Source organism: Adiantum capillus-veneris, chromosome 15 (genome assembly GCF_014529385.1).
Source record: "Adiantum capillus-veneris isolate H3 chromosome 15, ASM1452938v2, whole genome shotgun sequence".
NCBI lineage: Eukaryota > Viridiplantae > Streptophyta > Polypodiopsida > Polypodiales > Pteridaceae > Adiantum > Adiantum capillus-veneris.
The window spans coordinates 72,329,261-72,351,542 of NC_140945.1; the positions used below are offsets into that span (position 1 = coordinate 72,329,261).

The 22,282-nt window shown below is 43.4% G+C and overlaps 1 protein-coding gene across 1 annotated transcript; it reads left to right on the forward strand.

Annotated features, from left to right (window-relative positions):
- The first annotated feature begins 20,225 nt into the window (after positions 1-20,225).
- On the forward strand, positions 20,226-21,854 carry LOC147440878 (uncharacterized). The gene has a single exon (XM_086483608.1). The coding sequence runs from the start codon at positions 20,285-20,287 to the stop codon at positions 21,305-21,307; it is 1,023 nt and encodes a 340-aa protein (XP_086339734.1). The 5' UTR covers positions 20,226-20,284; the 3' UTR covers positions 21,308-21,854.
- Positions 21,855-22,282: the final 428 nt, after the last annotated feature.

The following is a 22,282-nucleotide window of genomic DNA, read 5'->3' on the forward strand; positions in this document are numbered from 1 at the left end:
AATTGAGCTCGTGAGCGATAGAGGCACTCACTTCATCAATGAAGTGATCGAATTCCTATTGGACAAATTCATGGTAATTCACAAGCAGTCCGCCCCCTATCACCCACAAGCAAACGGCCAAGCAGAAAGTACGAATAAAATTTTGGTGACAATTCTTACCAAAATTTTTGGCGAATCGAGAGCTGAGTGGGATCAAAAGCTGCATTCATCTTTGTGGGCGTATCGAGTAGCTTACAAAACATCCATCGGAACGACTCCATTCAACATGGTTTATGGAATGCAAGCGATTTTGCCACTTGAATTCCTTATTCCCACACTTCGAGTCGCTAAACAATTAGAATGGACGGGCCATGAATTATCCAATCAGGTAGATGTCCTAAAAAAACTGGATGAAACTAGATTGAGAGCAGTTGCGTCAATCTACGCGCAAAAACGAAACATGAAATCATTCTTTGATCAACACATAATCAGCAAGGAATTTGCTACTGGGGATTATGTTTTAAATTATACCCTAAAAGAACATTCCCGAAAACTCAAAAAGCGAGGGAATGGACCCTACGTGATTCATGACATATCATCTAGCGGTGCCATAAAACTTGCGACATTAGAGGGAGAGGAAATGTCTAACTGGATTAGTGGTTGCAGACTAAAGAAATACAACTTGCCACTAACCACAGAAATGCTTGCCAAAATACACGCTGCGAAGGAGCGCAAGAACAAAGCAAAAGAAACAAAAGCTCAAGCGCAGAAGGAGGCCAAAGTCAGAATTTTAAAAAGAAAACAAGCATTACAACAACAACTAATTCCTACACCACCGGACACGACTCAAATTCCTTTATCTATCATTCAAACTGATGAGCAATGGGAAACAGGAATTGATGTTCGAATCAATGTCAAACTCCCGCATGGCAGGTATCAGTGAGCATTAATTGACACAGGTGCAAGAGTGAATGTGGTCAAATTCTCCACTTACAGGATACTTACAGATGAACCACTCGTGCAATCCACGCGTGATCTACGAGCGGCAAACGGTGCAACAATGCCAACGCTAGGAATAGTAAACTTACCAATCAATCTTGATGGAAATAGTTTCCCTCATCAATTTTTCGTAATGGAAGACGGAGAAATCAGACAATCAATATGTTTAGGAGTTCCATGGATGAGAACGTACGATGCAGTCACTGAATGGTCAGAACATGCGTTAAGGTACACACACGACTCTAACGTGTGCATGACTCCATTCGCAAAAACAGATCACTCGTGGCCAAGTATCCCCATCGACAATAAGCAACCAGCTATTCAGCCAAAAACAACCCCAAAGGTTATTCAGAAGGTCTGGATCAGGAAATCATTGCTGACCAACAAACCGAGCAAGATATGGCTACCTAAGGGCAAACTCCTGACGGAAGCAGCATCATCTCCAAAACCTTCCGAAGCTACTTCCAAGTGGAAATGGCAACCAAAAATGGATAACGCTAAAATGCCAGAGCTCGAAAGGAACACCAAAACTCAAAACACGAAGCATGAATCTTCGAAATGGCACTGGAAACCGGTGAAAACTAGAGCAGAATCGATAACGATGCAGCAAACCACATATAAATGGGTTCCAAAAATAGTTGCCGGCACAACACCAACAATCAAGGAAAGAGCAATTCAACTGCAAGCTCTCATGTTCCATAAACAGCTACCCTCGCCATCAAAAGCCATTGAACACTACATTCAGTTCCCACATCATGCAGAGCATATTGTTACTCAACGCATTGTCTCAAACATCAGAATAGGGCCACATGACACGGCCATGCATCGACACAGAGTTCAAAACCCATGCACATGCACCCCCCTTCGTCCGGGATGACTCGGACAAGGAAGGGGGGAGTAATAGTCAGGGCCATTAAGAGGTCCAATGTGTATATATTTACATAATGTGTGTGTTTTTTTTCATTATTTAGAGTTCAGTTTTGAACAAATTCGATCAAACCCTGGCATTTTTAGCAGTTTCCTTTTTGTATCATCCGACTAGCATAATAATGAGCTGTAATGACAAATCTGGAGCATTGGGATGCTTCTAGAGAAAATATATGCTTAGGGGTGAGTATAATAATTTTGGCTAAATTTTCGCCAGTTAATAAGTATTTTCATTTTATTGTGTTTGATCTTCGTTAATAAAACATCTAAAATTCAAAAAAAAATCAATTTAAAAAAAAATCTCGATCACAAGTGTCGGAATCAAGTTCTGGAAGCAAACGCCGAAGTATCATGATAAAATTATCAAGCATGGAAGATATGAATCTAATCTGAAGATGTCAAATTTCGGCCTCAATCATCATGACTACATTTCATCAAAATCGCATCAAACGGTCATACGATGCCGGAATGATGAACGATTCGACCCACAAGTGGTATGCAGATTAAATCAAGATCAATGGTGAGAAAAATCAACCCTGTGTTATGAAAATCTCAGGAAGATATAGATCAGGTAGGCCAAATTCTAGCTCATTGTTCATTGTCACCTTTTGAGAGAGAAGGAGAGAGCTTTTTTGACCTAAAGAGAGCTGCCACGTTTCTGCCCCGTACGGACGGTTGGAGCCAGCATTCCACACCAGATTTCATAGGTATGTTCCCTATTAAGTAAAGATCAAGTCTATTATGCATGCAAGCGCGAATCTTTGCACAAACGGGCGAAAGGATCGAATCAAATTCGGATGGGGTCAAAGAGGTCGAGGGCCCTTAGAGGCTTCCATACAAAACCTTTTTCAGCCACAGAACACATCAATGTGCTCCCCACGAGGTCAAGAACAAATCCATGTGGTCAAAACCAAATTTGGTGATGGTACACAGATCGCGATCGGTGCACCTCACTGACAAAACCTGGGACAGATTTTGCAGAACACCTCCCCTCAACCTCGCCTACAACTTGTTGGTGTCAAAACCAAATTTGTCCTCCATGGTACGATCGCGATCGATGCCCCCACTTCCAGGTTTTACAACTTTTGAGTTGGCCCATGCTTGGAACTCAGTTAAAAGTACACCCTCTTGAATTTTCAAGGAAAATGCACAAATTTTGCTCATAGAATGGGCCCAATTTGTCAAACACAACCCAAAAGGGAAAATTTGACCTACAACTACCCAAATCTGGTTAAAAGTGATGATGGATGGTTTGGAAGGAACACTTGTCCGACTAAGGGTCAGGACAGTTGCAGAAAACCTCGGATGGATCTCAATATCTCCTACAAGTACAGATATGGTAATTTCAGTCTCGTCTGATCACACAAAGCTAGAATTGGAGCTGAGGATCACTTAAGGATGCTGAAACATCACATGGATATCCAAGAAATGCCTGAAAAATGCACAAATCTGGAAAACCTCCTAAGACAGGGTATAAAGTGCCTGATAAGGTCAAAATCAGACAATGGAGTAGGCTGATAGTAGCAGAACAACTTCAACTAACTCCAGGATCCAACCAAAATTCATCAGGAAAACCAAATGTGGTTAGACTTAGTAAAATATGGTCAAATAGTGAAAAATTGCTCTAAATTGTTCATTTTAAGTCCAAACTTGAAAATAAATCATCAGTGGGCTAGGCAAGCATAGGAGATCATGACCATCTATTTTCCCCCAAATTTGGCATCTGTACTACAATCGCGATCAGTGTACCTCAAATCCAAAATTTGACCAAAACCTATCAGATCCCTTGTAGACATCTTGTTCAAGTCACCATCCAAGTTTCAAGCCAATTGGACATCAATAACTCATAAAAAATCAGAGTCTAGTCCAAAACTCCCTTGTAACCCAGATATGGGACCTGTAAACTCAAAAGTGGTCCAAAAGACACACAGAGTGGACCAAAATGACCCTCCAACTATCAACAACCCACTCATATGATCAAATCCAAATTTGGCCTCTGCATTATGATCACGATCGGTGTACCTCAGATCCAGAACTGGCTCAAATTTTTATCAGTCATAGCTCTAGCCTTCCTAGTCCCACTGTTGAAATATAGACAAGAATGGATGAAATTTGTTCAAGTTATGATCAATTTCAACTTTTGAACTGTTTTTACTAAACAGTCTAAATGCGATTGATTGCGAAAAGCAAATCCTGACGGCTTATGATTCTCCTGACACAGAATGCCTCACCCAAAGAAAGACAGGCAGTGGATAGCAGCACCATATGAAGTGGAGGAGCTTGCCACAAATGAGAAGGCTCACATCTCGGATGAAATACTGGCTCAAATCCCTACCCACATCTTCATCTCGAAGTTTAAGGATGTTGATGGCGACTTGGTAAAGACAACTATCATGCCACGGGAGATATGGACTCTCCACCAAAAGCCGGAAGTAATAGAGGCTGTGCAGGCGATACACTTGGAACAATTTTTCAGATTACAGCCATGGGGAACAGATTACATGAGGGCCCACGAACTCATGAGCTCAATACAATATGATGGGCAGGCAATGCTCACAGACAAAGATGGGTCAAAGGTTAAAGTAAAGATCACGAAGGAGATCATCAATGAAGCCTTGCATTTCCTCCCAGGACAACACGATTTGTTAGCAAAGACAAAGGCACTAGACAATGAGAAGGCATTCGTCAAAGCGAAGGGGAACAAATACAAATACACTGACATGATCTACGGAGAGCTGGAATTGCCGATGAGATTGATATCTCAACATTTCAGAGTTCAAAAGCCTCCTCGCTACACCGAGCCGATCCTGCACATTGCAGTGGTCATGGCTCTAGCAACAGCCGAAAACAGAACCATCCGATGCGATTATGGTTCTTACATCTTGGAAAGCTTGGTCGAAGCAAATTTGAAAAGCTCGGCAAAAAACAAAACCTACATGAGTGCAGGGCCGATGCTAACCAGAATAGCATACCAGGCTTTGAGAATGATCGAGGATTTGCCAGCAGCCAGCTCACAAACGGCCTTGATCCAGAAAGCTAAGCTGGTTGCACACTCTGTAAGGACAACACTTGGCGCTACATCATCGCGCTCAGCAAAGGCCACCAATAAAAGTTCTAGTGATGAAGAGAAAACGGAGACAGATGACGAAGGGAAGTCGCAAGAGTCTAAAGGTAAAGTGCCTTCAGAGTTTGAGGAAAGTGAGGAGGAAGATTCAACAAAGCCGCTGGAGAGAAAACGAGGAGAGAGAAGTGCAATACCGCAGTCAGACATGCAAAAGTCATATGCGGAAGCCCAAAAAAGAGTCAAAGAAAGACGCACCAAATTGTGGGCTGACAGACAGGCTCGAGCAGTGGAAACGCAACAGGCACAAAAACGAAGATTAGAAAGGGAAAGGCAAGAAAGGATAGAAAATGCAACTCGCCTACGGGCCGAGAAGCAAAGACTGGAAGCAGAACAAAAGGCTGCTGAAGTGGACATATCCTCACAGTCCCCGGAACAAACGAAGGAAAAAGACGTGGCTGAAGAGCAGAATTAGTCTGAACAGCTTAAGCAGATCCAGAGAGATAGGAATCTAGAAGCGCGACGCGCGGCGGATCTCACCTGCCAAAGAATAATCAGGATTCTAAAGAAAAGGAAAGCGAAAGCATCTGCTTCGCAACAAGGCGAGGAAACTTCCAAAAGGAGACATGTGCGAGAAAAATCGAGTCCACCTCCTCCCTCGCCAAAATCACCTCCTCCCTCACCTAGAAAATCACCTCCACCATCACCCAAATCTCCACCTCCTCCCCCTTCTCCATCGAACAAAAAACAGCCAACTCCTCCCCCTTCAACCTCGCAAAAGGAAGCTTTACTACCTACAGAATCCATCGGATACCAAGAAGCATGCCAAGCAGTGACTGGATTTGATTACAAGCAAACACTGCGAGAGTTAGAACGGCAATTCCAGTGTCAATATGTGGTGCTGACTAAAAAAGAAAGGCAGGTAAAGGAAGCCCGACAAAAGCAAGAATCAGGGCAAGAAGAGTTAGACAGCCTAAGAACACAACTAGAACGCACAATGGAGGAAAGAGACCTTGAGCGGCAGCAGGCTCAGTCGCTGATCAAAGATTTGGTGGACGTCAAAACAGACCTGATTGTCAAAGAGAAAGAGTGCCAAGAGCTGACGGCCAGAGTCCAGAAAGCGACAGAGCAGCTTGCCTACGAAAGTGCAAGATTTCAAAGGCTTAGCAACTCCTACAGCACTGTCAAGGGCACTCTGACGGCTTTGATGGCTAATCAGGAACCTGTTGGAGCATTGGTCTCCACATCTGACAATGCCACAGCAGGGAACACTATAGCAGCGCTAAAATCAGAGCTAGAGCAAGAAAGGCTTCAAAGACAGCTGCTCGTATCAGGAATGGTGGCCCAGACAGCGGCAAACAAGTTAAAATTAAAAGAAGTGGAGCAGCAACTCGCTCAAGCAAGCGTTGAACTCCAAATTCAGAGACAGATCGGTGACACATTGCTAAAGGAAAAAGAAGATCTGCTTGTCCAACAGCAGATCAAAGCAGACAAGGCACATACTCAACCGCAACTGCTGCGTGGACACCATGAGACAAACTTGCCTGGAACCTCACACCAAGGGCAACAGGAGCAGGAATTTGAAGCACCCGATCTGGACATACGAGATGAACTCAGTGAAAGCATTCAGGGCATGCCAGAGGGGCCAGCCAAGGAATATATGCTCTATGAAAAAAAGATACTGGAGTCAGCAGCCCTAGCATATTTACAACCAGAAGAGCAGGTGGAAGGGTTTGGCCACGAATGCCTCCCGTTTCCTCTGCTGTGCCATGAAGCAAATTTGTGGAAAGAAAAGATGCGGCCAGCCTTTCCACAAAACAAAGAAGGGGGTTACGAGGGCATTGCACTCACAGTGGAAGAAGCTCAGGTGCTTGTCGATGACCACCCCAAGTGGAGGAAGAAGTGGTTGGACAAAAGACCACAGGATCCAACAAATTACCACAACGCGCCTCAACATATACAAATAGATCCTACATTCTGCCCAGTCCCTCGACGACGCACTTGGAAAGATTTCACAACATGGAAGGGGTCAAGGCAGCACAAGCTAAATTACCCGGTTCTAACAGCGCAGCAACCCCCTACAATGGCGTACATGGTCAGCACACTAAACTCAACAAAGACTTTGCTACGGGATGTCCCCGATTTGGCCTGCCAGATGTTAGTAAAGATAGCCCGGATGATCGTCACCTGCATCCAGGTGTTTAAAGACACTGAAGGCGACAATCATCCATGGAATCTATTCTTGGAAGGACACAGAGGCATCTGCTGGAATCTACAGGATTCACCGCCACGGCATATCTTGATGGCCATGTACTCCAGGCTAATGTACCTGCCATCACACTACTTGAAAATGTTTGACGAGGCCTTCGTCACAAGATTCTTCGAAATGGATTCAAGGATTTTCCATCCCATGGCGAAGTACCTCAAAGCAAGGTACGTGGCATACCAACACACATTATCAGAAAATCCATTCAGACAACAACAAGAAGCCCTCAAAGCCGTACTGTGAACAAGAAGCTTTTCAGCGACACTTGCTTCATTAGAGCCACATCAACGGCCAAAGCACTGAACATGCACGAGGGCGTGCAAGGATAAGAAAGGGGGGAGTGTTTGGCGGAAGAGGCAATAGGCGGCCGTGGCCAGAAGGACCATAATTTCCTGAGAAACCATTGTAAAATTCTTTTGTAAAGAAGCATCTCTAAGCCGGGAAATTGTCAAGGATGTATGATTATCCTTTTGGGAACAATTGTATATTAGAGAGACAGTTTTAAGATTAGGGGCTTATGGCCGGACAAGCCATTTTTGTAAAAACCTAATCTATAAAGGCCATTTTCTGTAAGTTTTGGATAATCTTTTTGGAGGAAAAACTGAGAAGACAGCGTACGAATGAGAGCTCCTTCTTGTTCAAGCTTGTAATCTTCGCCATTACGGCTACGGTAATCCAAATTCAGTTTTGTTTCTTGCATTGTGTTCCTCTTACTCTGCTCTTCCATTCAAGTGTAAGCATTCAAGATTCAGTGAAGGTTTCAAACGCGTCCGTTTAGGCCTTAAATCGCTGTTTTGAGTGTTTATATGCGTATTTTATGTTGTTTTGACCCTAGGAGAGGCTTTAGGGACCTAAAAACGACCCTTTAGGATCATCCGTTTACTGTTTTTGCGTACTGTGGGACGAACAATCGCGATCGTTGTACCTCTCCAGAATGTTGTGACAGTGATATGTTCCTGATAGTCCTCTATAGCTTCCCTTCAAGTTTCGTGCGATTCCGACATGATTTGCATGGTGAACGGGCGTGATGACTACAGAGCTGTGTAGAAGGACATAGGCAGATTGCTTGGCTTTAGTACGATTGATTTGCTTGTAGAGTTAGTAGTTGGATCTCTTCGAGTTCACTGCATTAGGATTGACAACCTAATGAGTTTCCATGCCTCATCCGAGTCGCTTCCCCTGTATCGATAATTTTATGTTGATGCTTGAGAGCTATGCTATGGACGTCCGTCGCGGCGACCCACAAACAAAGCCTATATGTAGAGCACCAAATCATGTCTATCGAGTACCAAAGGCTATCTATGGAGTACCAAAGCACATCTGTAGAGTACCAAATCCGGTGTATCTAGTACCAAGCATATGTATGGAGTACCAAAGCAGATCTGTAGAGTACCAAATCCTAGCTATCGAGTGCTAAAGCCTATCCATAGAGTTTCAAACCCTCTCGATAGAGTACCAATACCTATATATCCAGTACCAATGCCTACGTATAGAGAACCAAAAACTATTTACAGAGTACCAAACTCATCGGATACCACCAAAGACTATCTATAGAGACTTACCAAATCCTATCTGTAGAGTACCAAAGCCTATCACTATAGGACCAAAGTCTATTTACAGGGTACCCCACACTTCTGATAGTACCAAAGCCTATATGTAGAGTACCAAATACTGTCTATCGAGTACCAAAGGCTATCTATAAAGTACCAAAGCACATATGTAGGGTACCAAATCCGGTATATCGAGTACCAAAGCCTATCTATGGAGTACCAACTCAGATCTGTAGAGTACCAAATCCGGTATATCGAGTACAAATCCTAGCGATCGAGTGCCAAAGCCTATCCATGGAGTTTCAAATCCTCTCGACAGAGTACCAAAACTTATTTATTCAGTACCAATGCCTATGTATAGAGAACCAAAGTCTATTTACAGAGTACCAAACTCATCGGATACCACCAAAGACTATCTGTAGAGTACCAAATCCGCTCTGAAGAGTACTAGATTCTATCTGTAGAGTACCAAAGCCTACCACTATAAGACCAAAGTCTATTTACAAGGTACCCCACACTTTTGATAGTACCAAAGCCTATATGTAGAGTACCAAACTCATCGGATACCACCAAAGACTATCTGTAGAGTACCAAATCCTCTCTAAAGAGTACCAGATCCTATCTGTAGAGTACCAAAGCCTACCACTATAGGACCAAAGTATATTTACAGGGTACCCCACACTTCTGATAGTACCAAAGCCTATATGTAGAGTACCAAATAATATCTATAGAGTACCAAAGCCTATCGACTGTACCAAATCTACGGTACCATATTTGGAACTTTTTGGTACTGTTGAACTTGGGTGCACGTCTGTCCACTATTACAGTACCAAATTTGGTACTTTTGGGTATTGTTGAACTTGGGTGCACGTCTGTCCACTATTATAGTACCATATTTGGAACTGTCGAAAGCCAGTTTTGGCACTACTGCAGTAGTGAAATTTTACCAGTACCATGATGTTGGTTTTTTTTTGAATCGTTTTGTTTTTGTGCCATAGGTTGAGCTGTACCAAAGATTCAAGAAGGCTCACCCAACAGTGGTAGTGTCTCTTAGATGCTTCGAGGCATTGAAGCCATACTTTTTACGGAAGTTGAAGGACAGAAATACTTGCTGCTGTGTGGTTCATGTGCAGATGCTCTATTTCAAAGAGGCCTTTAATCAAATGCGGCAGAACAAGTTCGGGCACCACGGGAAAGGTCACCTTTGCACTTGCTCCGTTTGTTGCAGAGGTGATGAGAGAGGAACGTGTTTTGCAAACCAAGCAGTGTGTCAGCACATCACCGTTATGTGGGAATCCATCATGTGCCCAAAGCCTCCAAATTGTGAATAGCATGCAAAGAAATGCTTGATGGGGGATTGCTCACAATGTGGAGTACGGAGGTTGACATTTTGTACCGATGAGATAGCAGAGGATAGCAAGGAGGTTTCTGTGAAGGTTTTCATGGAGGTTGGAACAGGACAGGTTCACGAAGGTGGGAGTGAGAAGAAGAGAAAGGACTTAATTGTGCAACGGATGAAAAGTGGGACTTTTCTTAGCCTATTTTCAGCCCATCTGATAGGCTTCATCAGGCACAACTTTGTCTTCCGCTGGCAAGCCCAACAATTCAAGGACTGTTTGCAAAATTTTCCTAGCAATGTTGTAGTATCTGTTATTGACTTTGCGGACAATTATTCCTTTAAAGTTCAGAAAGAAATTCAGTCAATGCATTGGTGGTCTACCCAAGTCACAATACTTGTGCACATCACTTATTTAAGAAATGCAGCAGGTGGTACACAGAAGACGCTACACTTCTACATATCGGATGACAAGCAGCATGACACATTGTTTGTACAACATTGTTTCTTGCTTCATGACAAGTGACTGAAAGAACGAGGACATTCTCTGCAACAACATTGGGTTTGGTCAGATGGTGCTGCTTCACATTTCAAGGCCCGTAGACCTTACTATTTTGTGGCCAGGTACTATCAAATGACAGGCTTGCACATGATGCATAAATTCTCTGCATCCGGCCATGGAAAAGGTGAACATGATGGGGCAGGGGCAGTCATCAAGAGAATTTTGACGCATGAGGAATTGAAACCAGATGGCTGGCGTATGAAGTGTGCAGCCGATGTTGTCAACTTTTTGAAAGAAACTTTTCAGCCAAGAGAACAGTCTCAGAGGTGTAATATGCAAAGAGTCTTTTGGCTTATTGGCGCGAATGAAGTGCAACACAATCTGCAATGGGACTGTGAGCGCATTGTTGGCTCCCGCTCATTTCATTGTGCTGATGGCTATTCACAGGACAACCACACCTCCATACGCTTTTGATCACTTTCATGCTTTTGTGATCCGTGTATGCGTGGGTTGTGGAGAAGATGCAGGAACAGAATGCACATTGAAGAATGGGAAATATGTTTGCATCAAACCATTGCCAGAGTCCAGGGATACAATTAGGGATGACGAATCAAATGACGAGGAGGAGGGTGGAGATTCAACATCGATTCCAATGAGCCAAGTGTCCAACCTGCCACTATATGAAGGATGCCCTGAAATGTTAAGTGGCATGTTGTCCATAGGGGATAATTTTGCAGTAAAAGCAGCTCAGGCAAACGAAGACTTCTACATTATCAAATGCACAGAAGTGTTGTACCAAACGATGAAAGCACAAAAGGATAAGTGGCATAACAAAATTGTTAGAGGAGGGAAGGTTGTTGAAGGCTTTTTTTATGGCCAAGTTGAAGGAAAAGCTGATACATACCGGCTATTGGATCACACATCTCCGGTAATGATCTACTCACATCTTGTTAGGGCCATACGTTTCCCGATGGAGCCTATTGCAAGATCCCTAGGTCAAATTTTACAATACAAGTTGTCTACTGAAGTATATGAGAGGATATACAATAGCATGCCATATCATGATGATGAGAGCGACGAAGGTGCGTCCATGTTACTTGAGGGCAATGAGAAGCCCTGATTGAACAACTGAATGCGGTAGTCAATAGTACCAAATCTGGTAGTCAACAGTACCAAGTGTATTCCGCACTATGTGCTTTTTAGTGACTAAGTCAACTTGATTTTTTGGCCCTGAGCTTTATCTGTTCTCTCTATCTAGTTCTGTGTTGGTATGTTACCTTTCATTACATTACTGTTTAAGTTGTCCTCACTATATGTGCATTTGGTACATTTTGGTACTGTTGAACTTGGGTGCTTCTATGTCCACTATTACAGTACCAAATTTGGTACTTTTTGGTACTGTTGAACTTGGGTGCACATTTGTCCACTATTACAGTACCAAATTGGAACTGCTTGAACTTGTTGTATCACTTATGGTTTACTTTATTGCTCTATCTGGTTTTGTGTTGGTATGTTACCTTTCATTACATTACTGTTTCAGTTGTCCTCACTATATCTCTACTTTCTGGTATTGTTGAACTTGGGTGCACGTCGGTCCACTATTACAGTACCAAATTTGGTACTTTTTGGTACTGTGTTGAACTTGGGTGCACTCCTGTCCACTATTACAGTACCAAATTTGGTACAATTTGGTACTCCTTGAACTTGCTGTATCACTTATGGTTTACTTTATTTCTTGGTATTTTTCAGTTTGTCTATTCGTATTTGATACGACCACCTTGAGCAATGTCTAGAACTACGTTGATAACATGAAAGGTATGCCAAACATAGATGCTATCTGCCTCAAAAATTAAAATGTTGGGCAACCTGGTTAGCTCCAAGAGGTTTCAGCAGAATTAGTCAGAGGTTTCAATAGTAGAGATCAAGATACCAAGATAGTCTAAACAAGAGAAGTGGTTTTCCATTATGTATAGTATCGGGTTACAAAATTCCACTATTTACATGATTATGGCAATCTGCTACCTCGGGGATCAAATTTATAGGAGTACCCCTCCATCTGTATGAAGTAATCAGTAATGTACCCAGAAATATCGTCTTCAGTGTCAAAGACTGGGTTTTTGCAAGTGTACGTTGTTGGGTTCCGATCCCTTATCCACCCGAGCAACCAAGGCAAAACAAAATCCAACAAGTAAAACGGGTAATCGGTTCCTACTACCATGGGATCGTATGATCGGATTGCCATATAGTTTTCATAGTCATTTTTAAGAGACTTGTATCTACAATCATCTACAAGAATAGTGTTGCTGGCATCGTACTTCGGGTGCCTTGCCCACAGCGTCCGTAGCTTCTTCAAGAAAACGGGCTCATCGCCCCTGTGTTTGGGCACAACCGGCACCTCCGACATACGGGGCCGCCATATTTCACAGTCCTCTTTGGAGAGAATATCTGCTAATGCCAAAAAAACGAGGTTAGAGGTATGCGTAACTTATGTCCTGCAACATTCAAAGCGGGCATGCTTTACCTGCAAAATATTTTTGCCTTCTATGGTTGGGGAAGCACGCGTTCACCATGTGTAACAAGTGTTCCCTTCTACAGCAAGACCACAACACTAGGCTGGCTTTCTGTTTAAGTCGTAGGATGAACTTCTCCACATCCGGCCTTACAAGACAAATTACATTCTTTTGGAGATAGACTACCCGTGGCGTGTGCTCCTTTGGCAGGCACTCAAGTTCCTCAGGGATTTCGCTGCATAGCTGGTTAGTAGCATGCCATTAAGATCAAGCACAATCATCCGCCCGCGTCTAGCAGCCACATCAGGCTGCAACAATGTGCTTGTCGGTGTCTCGTCTAGCCACCAACTTACTACAACACCAACAAACATAATGAGTGGGGACAAATACACACTGCAAACATCATATCTAAAACAGAAAACTGGTCCAAAAACTACCAAATTTGGTATTGTATTGCACAAGTGATAAGGACTATCCGAAATCGCAAGTTCAAGAAGTACCAAATTGGTACTGTAATAGTGGACAGACGTGCACCCAAGTTCAACAGTACCAAAAAGTACCAAATTTGGTACTGTAATGCACATATAGTGAGGACAACTGAAACAGTAATGTAACGAAAGGTAACATACCAACACAGAACTAGATAGAGAGAACAGATAAAGCTCAGGGCCAAAAAAATCAAGTTGACTCAGTCACTAAAAAGCACAAAGTGCGGAATACAATAGATTCTCACTGACTACAGTTTGCATGCACGGGATAATTGATCACGGGCGCGATTGCGCTTCTTTCTCTGCAAACAGAAAAGTTCCTGCAGGGTCACGGAATCAGGAGAATCACCTCTCCGCTTCAAAACAACATCGGCAGCAGTAGAGTCAACGCCCCCGTCGGTGCTGTCCACAACAGTATCGTTCGCAAGTACTTCTTCCTGCTCATCCTCGGCCTCCCTCCGATCTTTGTTGCCTTCCGACCCCTCTTTGACCTCCCCTTCACTCCCCTTTGTGGTTTCCACCCCCTCCCCAACACCCCCCTTTGTGGGTTCTTCCTTTCCCTTCTTGGTCGTTGCTTCATCGAGCTTTGTGTTGGCAGCATCCTGGCTTTCCTCCGCATCCAGCTCCACAACAACAGGGACTTTACCTTCCTCCTTGTCCTTAGTCTTTTTACCATCTCTGGCCTCCTCCACACTTTTACTTTCGCTGGCACCTGTCTTTTTATCATCTCTGGCCTCCTCCTCACTTTTACTTTCGCTGTCACTTGTTGCCTCACATCTTTGCCCCGTCACATTGTCTTTCCCTATAGAATTACCTTGCTTCAGATCGTGGAGAACATCTGATATCTCCCTTGTCACCTCATCCACGTCCCATATTCGACTTGCAGCCGACTTTGTGGCATGCTGGTTAGCAACTGCAGCATCCTGCTCCTCTGCAAGCACATACTAACTTGTATGAAAACCTCACTGAGTTGCAAGTGCGCATATGTATTCAAAAATGCACACATACTTACTCTTGACAACTTGAAGCCCACTGGCCCAGGACTTTGCCAAATCAAAGATTACCATATTACAACCCGGCTTGACACACTGATCCTTGCTTTGTAACAGAGCACTGAAGCACAAGGGATGATACTGGTGTCGGCACTCTAGCATGAAGGTTCCGACTACATGTGCGCACTCCAAGGGCTCACCGCATGCAACACGCATACCAAACACCGGGATAACATTAACTTGGGGCCTAGGATATAGTAGGAACCTCTTCCCAAGCCTGATATCAGACAACATCTCCTTCACAAATAGGGTATGCTCTTGACCTTCCTTCCATTTTTTCTCCAGAGTGTCATACTCAGCCTGTCGACAACCAGCGGTCCCAATTAGTTTCAAAAACTACCAAGAAGTCATACGGAGACTAGTACTTCTAAGTATTGTACTATGAAACAGAACCCAAACTACCAAAACCACCAAAACTGCCAAACTCGGGAATCATATAGTACCAAAAACATATAAATACCCTCAATGCAGAACTAAACTACCCAAACCTTATCAAAACTACCAAAAGCCACTTTTTGCAGCACTTTCAAATAGTACCTAAAAGTACCAAAACTACCAAAAGCCACTTTTTGAAGCACTTTCAAATAGTACCTAAAAGTACCAAAACTACCAAAATCAAACTACCAAACAAGCTTTTTGCATCACTTTCAAATAGTACCTAAAAGTACCCAAAACTACCAAGCAAGCTTTTTGAAGCACTTTCAAATAGTACCTAAAAGTACCAAAACTACCAAAATCAAACTACCAAACCCACTTTTTGCAGCACTTTCAAATAGTACCTAAAAGTACCAAAACTACCAAATCAAACTACAAAAGCCACTTTTTGCAGCACTTTCTAATAGTACCTAAAAGTACCAAAAGTACCAAAACTCCCAAAATTAAACTTTCAAATAGTACCAAAACAACCAAAACTACCAAGACTACCAAAGAAACACTTTTTGCAGCACTTTCAAAAACTACCAATTACACTTTTGCAGCACTTTCAAATAGTACCTAAAAGTACCAAAACTAGCAAAACTACCAAAGCTATCAGAATAAAACTACCATAACACCTTTTGCAACACTTTCAAAAAGTACCTTAAAGTACCAAAACTTCTTCATAGTACCAAAAATACCAAACCATAAGACAGAAGGAAACCATAAACTACCTAGAATAAAAACAGTTCTACCATGAGTACCTAATACTACCAATCCCACCAAACCAAGCATAAATAGTTCTACCAAAGGTACCTAACACTACCAATCCCACCAAACCAAGCATAAACAGTTCTCCCAAAAACTCCCAAAACTACCAGCACCTGTTGCTCTAGAATCTCCTTGTCGAGCAATGACGTATCTTCACTGATTCCGTATCGATGTAGCATCCTTCGACTGGCAGCCAAATCAGCTTCTATCACATTGATTTCTGCATCATCGCCAGTGTTGGCCTCTCTCAGTGTTTCCAGTTGGGTCTCATATTCCTTGATGTCGTCCATAATCTGCTTGACAAGTTTATTGGAACTCTCTGCCCTCAAGAGTGTTTCCTTCTTCTGCTTCAGAGACATTGTCAGCTCTTTCAGCCTATCGACTACCCCGACACATGTCCGAGGGACTCTCCCAACCATAGCTTCAAGGTCCGCAATATAATCAGGTGTCTTCTCCTCATGACGCTGTGGGGGGACTTTCTGTGTAGGGGGCATACTATCGACTGGCGTAAGTCGGGGCTTCTTGGTATTTGACGGGTGGCCTCCTTGGGACGCACCGTTTGCCTTTCGCCAATTCTCAACCTTCTTTTCCAAGCCTCCTGGTCGGGAGGAACACATGTTGAGTACACTCTCACCAAACCTGGCCCATGCAACCCTGTGGCCCGCGGGGTCCTTTGTGGCTGCATGACACTTCTCATATGCAAAACAGCGGGCAAATTTTGTAGTGATCTCCCCACATGATGGTGGGGCTTGGTACACCTTATGGAACAGGAACATGCATTCATCCTGAAGCCGTGGCTGCACGTGATTTAAGTAAATCTTTGTCTTATTTTGGCTGGAATGCCTGAATACAGTGAGCCAGTGGTCATCGGGGATGTCATCTTCCGTAAGATCCTTTGGCAGCACCCCCTCCATGCTCAATCCATACTCATCATGAAGCTGTTTTGCTGTATAGCAGAACTTTGTCAAGATAGGGTACTCCTCCATCTTGTTTTTTCCTGCGATGTGGAAACAACACGCAAGTAAAGACATGCCCTCATTATATGCCTCATTTCAGTTGTGCAAAACAAAACACATGGAATGAAATGAATGTATCTCATTCAGGTGACAATTGCAAAATTCAGTTGTGTACAAAGTCAAATTTGGTAGTGGTTAGTATCAAATTTGGTACTGGTTAGTACCAAATTTGGTTATGCTGACATCCATACTGAGCTTCAACTTTGTGCTATGCTCATGCACAACATATACTGATTTTTGCACTTGCATGCATGCAAGTTAGCAATCTAAAGAGCAGCTTATACATGTAACTTTGTAACTTTCCTAAACCCTAAATTCCTAAGAAGATCCCAAACATGCACATGTACTTGCTGCATGCAAAAAAAGCAAATGCAGACCTCATTAGATAAAAGACATGCAGAAGCTTGCATGCATGGAAAATAAAATGGTAAATCACCAGAAAACGCACAGCTCTCATAGCACCTACCTTTAGATGTTGTAGATGACCGTGGAGTCTCATCATCAGCAAAAAGAGGCCCAGGCTTAAATGAAGTCTCCATGGACCCTCTCCACAAAGGAGGCCCCCTTGCTAGCCCTCGTATTTGGGGTGTCTATGTTCCGAGGGGATTTTGCATCCATTGTCCTCTTCTTCTTTTTCCCATTGTCCGGTGATGCTTTGGCTGCTGATTTCCTCGTTGGCGTCCTCATCTTCCTGATTGTGAGTAGCCGGGGAGCTTGTTACCTACAACTGTAGTGGTTTGTAGAAGGCGATGTAGTAAGAGAGCAAGGCGGAAGCTGGAAAATGTGTTGAGCAACTACGCCACTCACAAACGCAGTCTATGATGGGACTTTTGGCACGGTTTCAAAACACCACTCGCATTACTTATTGCCCCACCCACGTTTTCTTTCACGGAAAGTTTAAATCATACAAATTTCCCTCCTACCATTCTTTAACATAGATGAAAAAAAAGGTTCCCTCCAAAGTGTGGACATATGTAGAAGTACCAACCAGGTAGAAGCAAAATAGGTCCTTTTTTTGTACCACCAAACCATGCTTTCACCATGTGGCTATAATCCCTTATATATTCAACCTCTTTGTTGTGATCTCTTTGTTTTCCTATATTGATCATGTTTGAAAAAAGCTTGTACTCCACACTGGAAAAAGTTGCAATGTTCACCATTATTTTTGGAGTTTAGGCATGTGCGGAATCTCAGCATAGTCAACATAAGCAATCATAAAAAGCATGGAGCCAACCAAGTAAATAACTCTTATATTGAGGCTCTTACAAGGGGGCAAGACGGACGGCTTGTCTATTTCTTGTGTCCTTTCTTCAAAGAAGGGTTCCAGCATGGGCTTATGGAAAACCCATGGCTACTACAAGGGCCTATGTTTGCTACTATGAAGCCTCCTCAAATTTGTGTCCACCCCATCCTTGGGATGAAACTTGCACATCACTGCAATAGAACCCGGAGTGGATGCTCAACATAAGCAGGCTTCTTTTAGGGCAACTTCATTGCAATAGAATCAAAGCAGATGCTCAAATTAGGTAGGCTCCTTCCACGCTCAACACAAGCAGGCTTTTCCAATGACACAAAATCCAGGGGAGGCTAAATTTGAATACTTACATTTGTGTTTCTATTTTTCAGTAGTCTTGCTTTAAGGGTGAAGAACATCATGAACCTTAGCGCCACTCTCGTTGACGCTTTCGGCAAACATGTCTTGCTTTTGACTCTTTCGGGCAAGGTCGGCCATGAACTCTACTAACAGACAGTCGATGTTGGCTTCCAGCTCTATGCATGCCTTTGAAGCAAGGAACAAGTAGTCTAATGCTTTTCACTTCATCCTTGTCCTTCTGTTGGTCATTTTTTCGTTGTGTGTTGAATCATGTGACGCATATAATTCAATGTTTGTGAGTTAAAAATCTGCAGTTCAAAAGAAGCTGCGAGCCTAGAGCATTTGGAGCATACTTTCAAAAGTGGCAGCCATATTGCAACGTGGAGTAGCCTCGTGTCTTATTTTAGAAAAAGACCTTAGCCCAAGTAAGTTTTTTTAAAAAATATTCTGTATGCACTCCTTCTGCATCGTCGATCAAATGACGAACATGTGCAAATCTTGGCCTTCTCCTTCTACTTTCTACTCTAAACAAAGGGCGCTCGCAACATTTCCCTGCTTTGTGATCCTTGTAAGGACGGCGGTCGTGTTTTGTGTCCAAGCAATGGCCACCATCTTCCCAAGGTTGCGAGGGTGCAAGGATTCTTTCACTTCAATGGGCATCCTCAAAGATTCCTTCCAATCCTAGATCTAAAATGATTGGACTCCCTACCCTACTACTGGCAGCAATAGTAATGGTGATTTTAGTGGGGATCAGAAGCCTCCATTAGAAAGAATCAACAAGCGAGATCTCCTAAAAAACATAGGTTGACACGTGAGATGTAGGTTTTGTGCGACGCACGATGACTCTCAAAAGCCTCAATCGATGCTGCTTACGCTCACTGTTGTAAAAGCCTTAGACAGAGGCACTAAACCCATTGTTTAAAAAGCACAGAACTTGCTATTTAAAAAAGCATGTTGCGGTTGTGTTGAGAATCTCAAGCGTTAAGAGACTTCTAGAATTCAAAGGCTTCAATTGAGATATGTGGCCAAATTTGAGCACTCATTTGATAAAAACCCCTTAGGCCAACCAAGCAAAAACCTTTTGGATTGGGTTGAAGTTGTCTACTTGCTGGTGTTAAGTAGATCGATAAGTAGCAGTGGCGGCCTCTTGGAGCTTGAGGTAGAACACAGCATGGGAGGAAGCCAAACAATGAGCTTGGGCTAACGGATTGTTGCATTAGGGGTACAAGAATGTGAGCCGCGATTACCATTGACGGCTAGAACTTGAGGATGGATGCTCTTGTGAGTCTAATTGGCAAAAGCTAGAGAAAGCATAAGAGTTTAAGAGTGTGGCATAGAGCACGTGCAAGTAGACCTCAATACCAGGCGTTGTCTCTTAGGCAAAGGCAAGAATGGAGAACGACGTGGTTGCAAAAGATCTCTCCAAGTACTCTCGGAGTGGATGAAAGTTGAAAGAGAAATAGAGAAGCGTCGTCACCTAATATCTAGAGCAAACGCTATCATGGCAAGAAACTAAAACCAAGAAGGTTCTTAAAACTACCCGTGTCCGTTGTCTCCTCCAATGTGATGTGCACAAGTAGGAGAGAGTTGGACCAAACCAGGCATGCCCTAGGAGAGTAAGGCTGCCCCTTATATTGACTATCATGAAGGTACAGCTTACACATGACCTTTTACACTTGGGCTTGTCCTGCGAAGCACCCACACACCACAATATGTATTTTTTTCGATCATCAACTTTTACGAGGGAGAGGTCACGTTGGTTGAGAGGTTGAGAGAGAGAGAGAGGGAGAGAGAGAGAGAGAGAGAGGAGAGAGCATGAATGAAGGCTGCAGCAGCACGAGGCGGAAGCAGAAACAGGAGGAAGAAGAAGAAGGGGGAGGCCCACATTGATCATGTACAGGAAGAGGAAGATCAGCATTGCAGGGGCGGCACGTCGATTCGCAAAGCAAGAGATCGCACGAGCGGGCAAGAGAATGTAGGAGGGCGGGCCGGGGGGCCGCCAGAGGTGGTGGTGGACGTGAACGAGTTCATGAACGTGGTGGCCCCAGAGTCGCGACTCTCTTGCGCTGCCTGCTCCCTCCTTGGCAAGCTGCTCTATCCCCCCGGCCCCCTGCAGCTCCCGCCCAACCCCCGCCGCCCTCACCCCCCTCCTGTCACTGCCCCCGCTTATCATCACCCCGCCCATCTACTCTCCGGCCCCTCTGATCCCCCCGTTCCCCCGAACCAGCTCTCCCCCTCCTCCTCCTTCTCCTCAGCGCCTGCCTTCACCCTGGACTTCCTCACGTCCTCCCCCAACCCCACCATCTCTTGCCACATCGACCAACTCCATAGAGAACTCGCCCTCCACTTCCAACTCCAACGTGATCATCATCCATGTCAACAACATCCCCCACAAGATGCCCACCTTAGCCCTAATTGCACCACCCTTACTCCAACTAGTCCTAGCATGAGTATGACTGATATCACCAATCATGCCATATCATCACACCCCCTCCCTCCTCCCATGACTGACTTCCTCGATAGTAAGAAGCCTAGATTGAAGGTAGAGCTCTTCCGAACCTCGGACAAAGGATTTGGCATTAGGATCTTGCAGTCTCTAGAGTCCCAAAGTGATGCCTCTATCATGACAACATCAAAATATAGCTCACCTTTTGTGAAAGATTCAAAAGATGTGGATGGCTCTAGATCTAGTATTGTGCTTAGTGAGTTTAGCATGCCTACAACATGTGAGAGTCCAAACTTGGATCATCTTCGGAGCTCTGATGACAAGTTGGCCACAAACCAAATTGATGATAACCCTCTTTGCAACTCATCCATTCCTAGTGAGGGCTTTAACTCTTAGACTCACAAATATGTCACTATATCAACTAGAATTAACGAGATTTTTCCTTGGCATTCTCGTTCTCAAGGTCTTCTTCTTCATTTGGTTTGTAGAGACACGCATAAAATCTCCACTTAAGCACGCTCCTTATATTTGTTGAGGCTACAAAACTCTTCCTAGAGTGCATCAATTCGGAGTTGATGCATCCCCTAGGGTATATGCACGTGCATTCAGTAGAAGGTATTTTATATTCATGTGAAGTTACAAAAACATGTGTACAATATAATATAAGGCCTAGAAGGGGTACCTTTAATCTGTTGTGGTCAACGTCGCACATGATATAGCAAAATTGTATATAGTGGATGCCCCGAGGATGGATCTTAACAACAACATAACCTCAAGATGCTAAAAAGCGGCTTATTTTGAAGGGATGGGTTGGAAAACTTGGGTTTGCTACTGAGGATGAATCCGACAACCTTGACATGTTTAATCAAGGATCGCAACAAAATGGCATTCAAGAAGACTTACGAGTTGAGCGCTGTTTGTCCTTTCTCGATAGAGATAATGGATTTTCTCTAGCCTATAGGTTCTTAAAAAAATTATTGATTAAGGATATTGTTGATTTAGTTGTCTATTAACAAATGAAAATATGATAATGAATTTGTAATTTTAGATTTTTTACATTCACCAAAGCATTTTTGTATATTAGACAAATCATCATAGGCATTTCAGTTGAAGAAATATTTTTGTTTGCCATTGTCGTTGTTCTTATTCTTGTGACTATCTTTGACATTGTTCTTGTTGTTTTTATGGCGGCGGCATTGTCGTTGATGGTAAATTGTTGCTTTTTTGTCGTTTTATATTAGCAATGGTGGTGTTGTTACCATTATTTTTTTGGTTGTTGTTGCTATTGGTGATTGTGGTAAAGTGCATGTAAGTAAGTGTGTTTTTTTTTTGGGGGGGGGGGGGGGGGGGGGGGGGGGGGTTATATATATA

Excerpts from the sequence above, each read along its gene's own strand:
- LOC147440878 (XM_086483608.1), top strand. The coding sequence starts at position 20,285 with ATGAAGGCTGCAGCAGCACGAGGCGGAAGCAGAAACAGGAGGAAGAAG.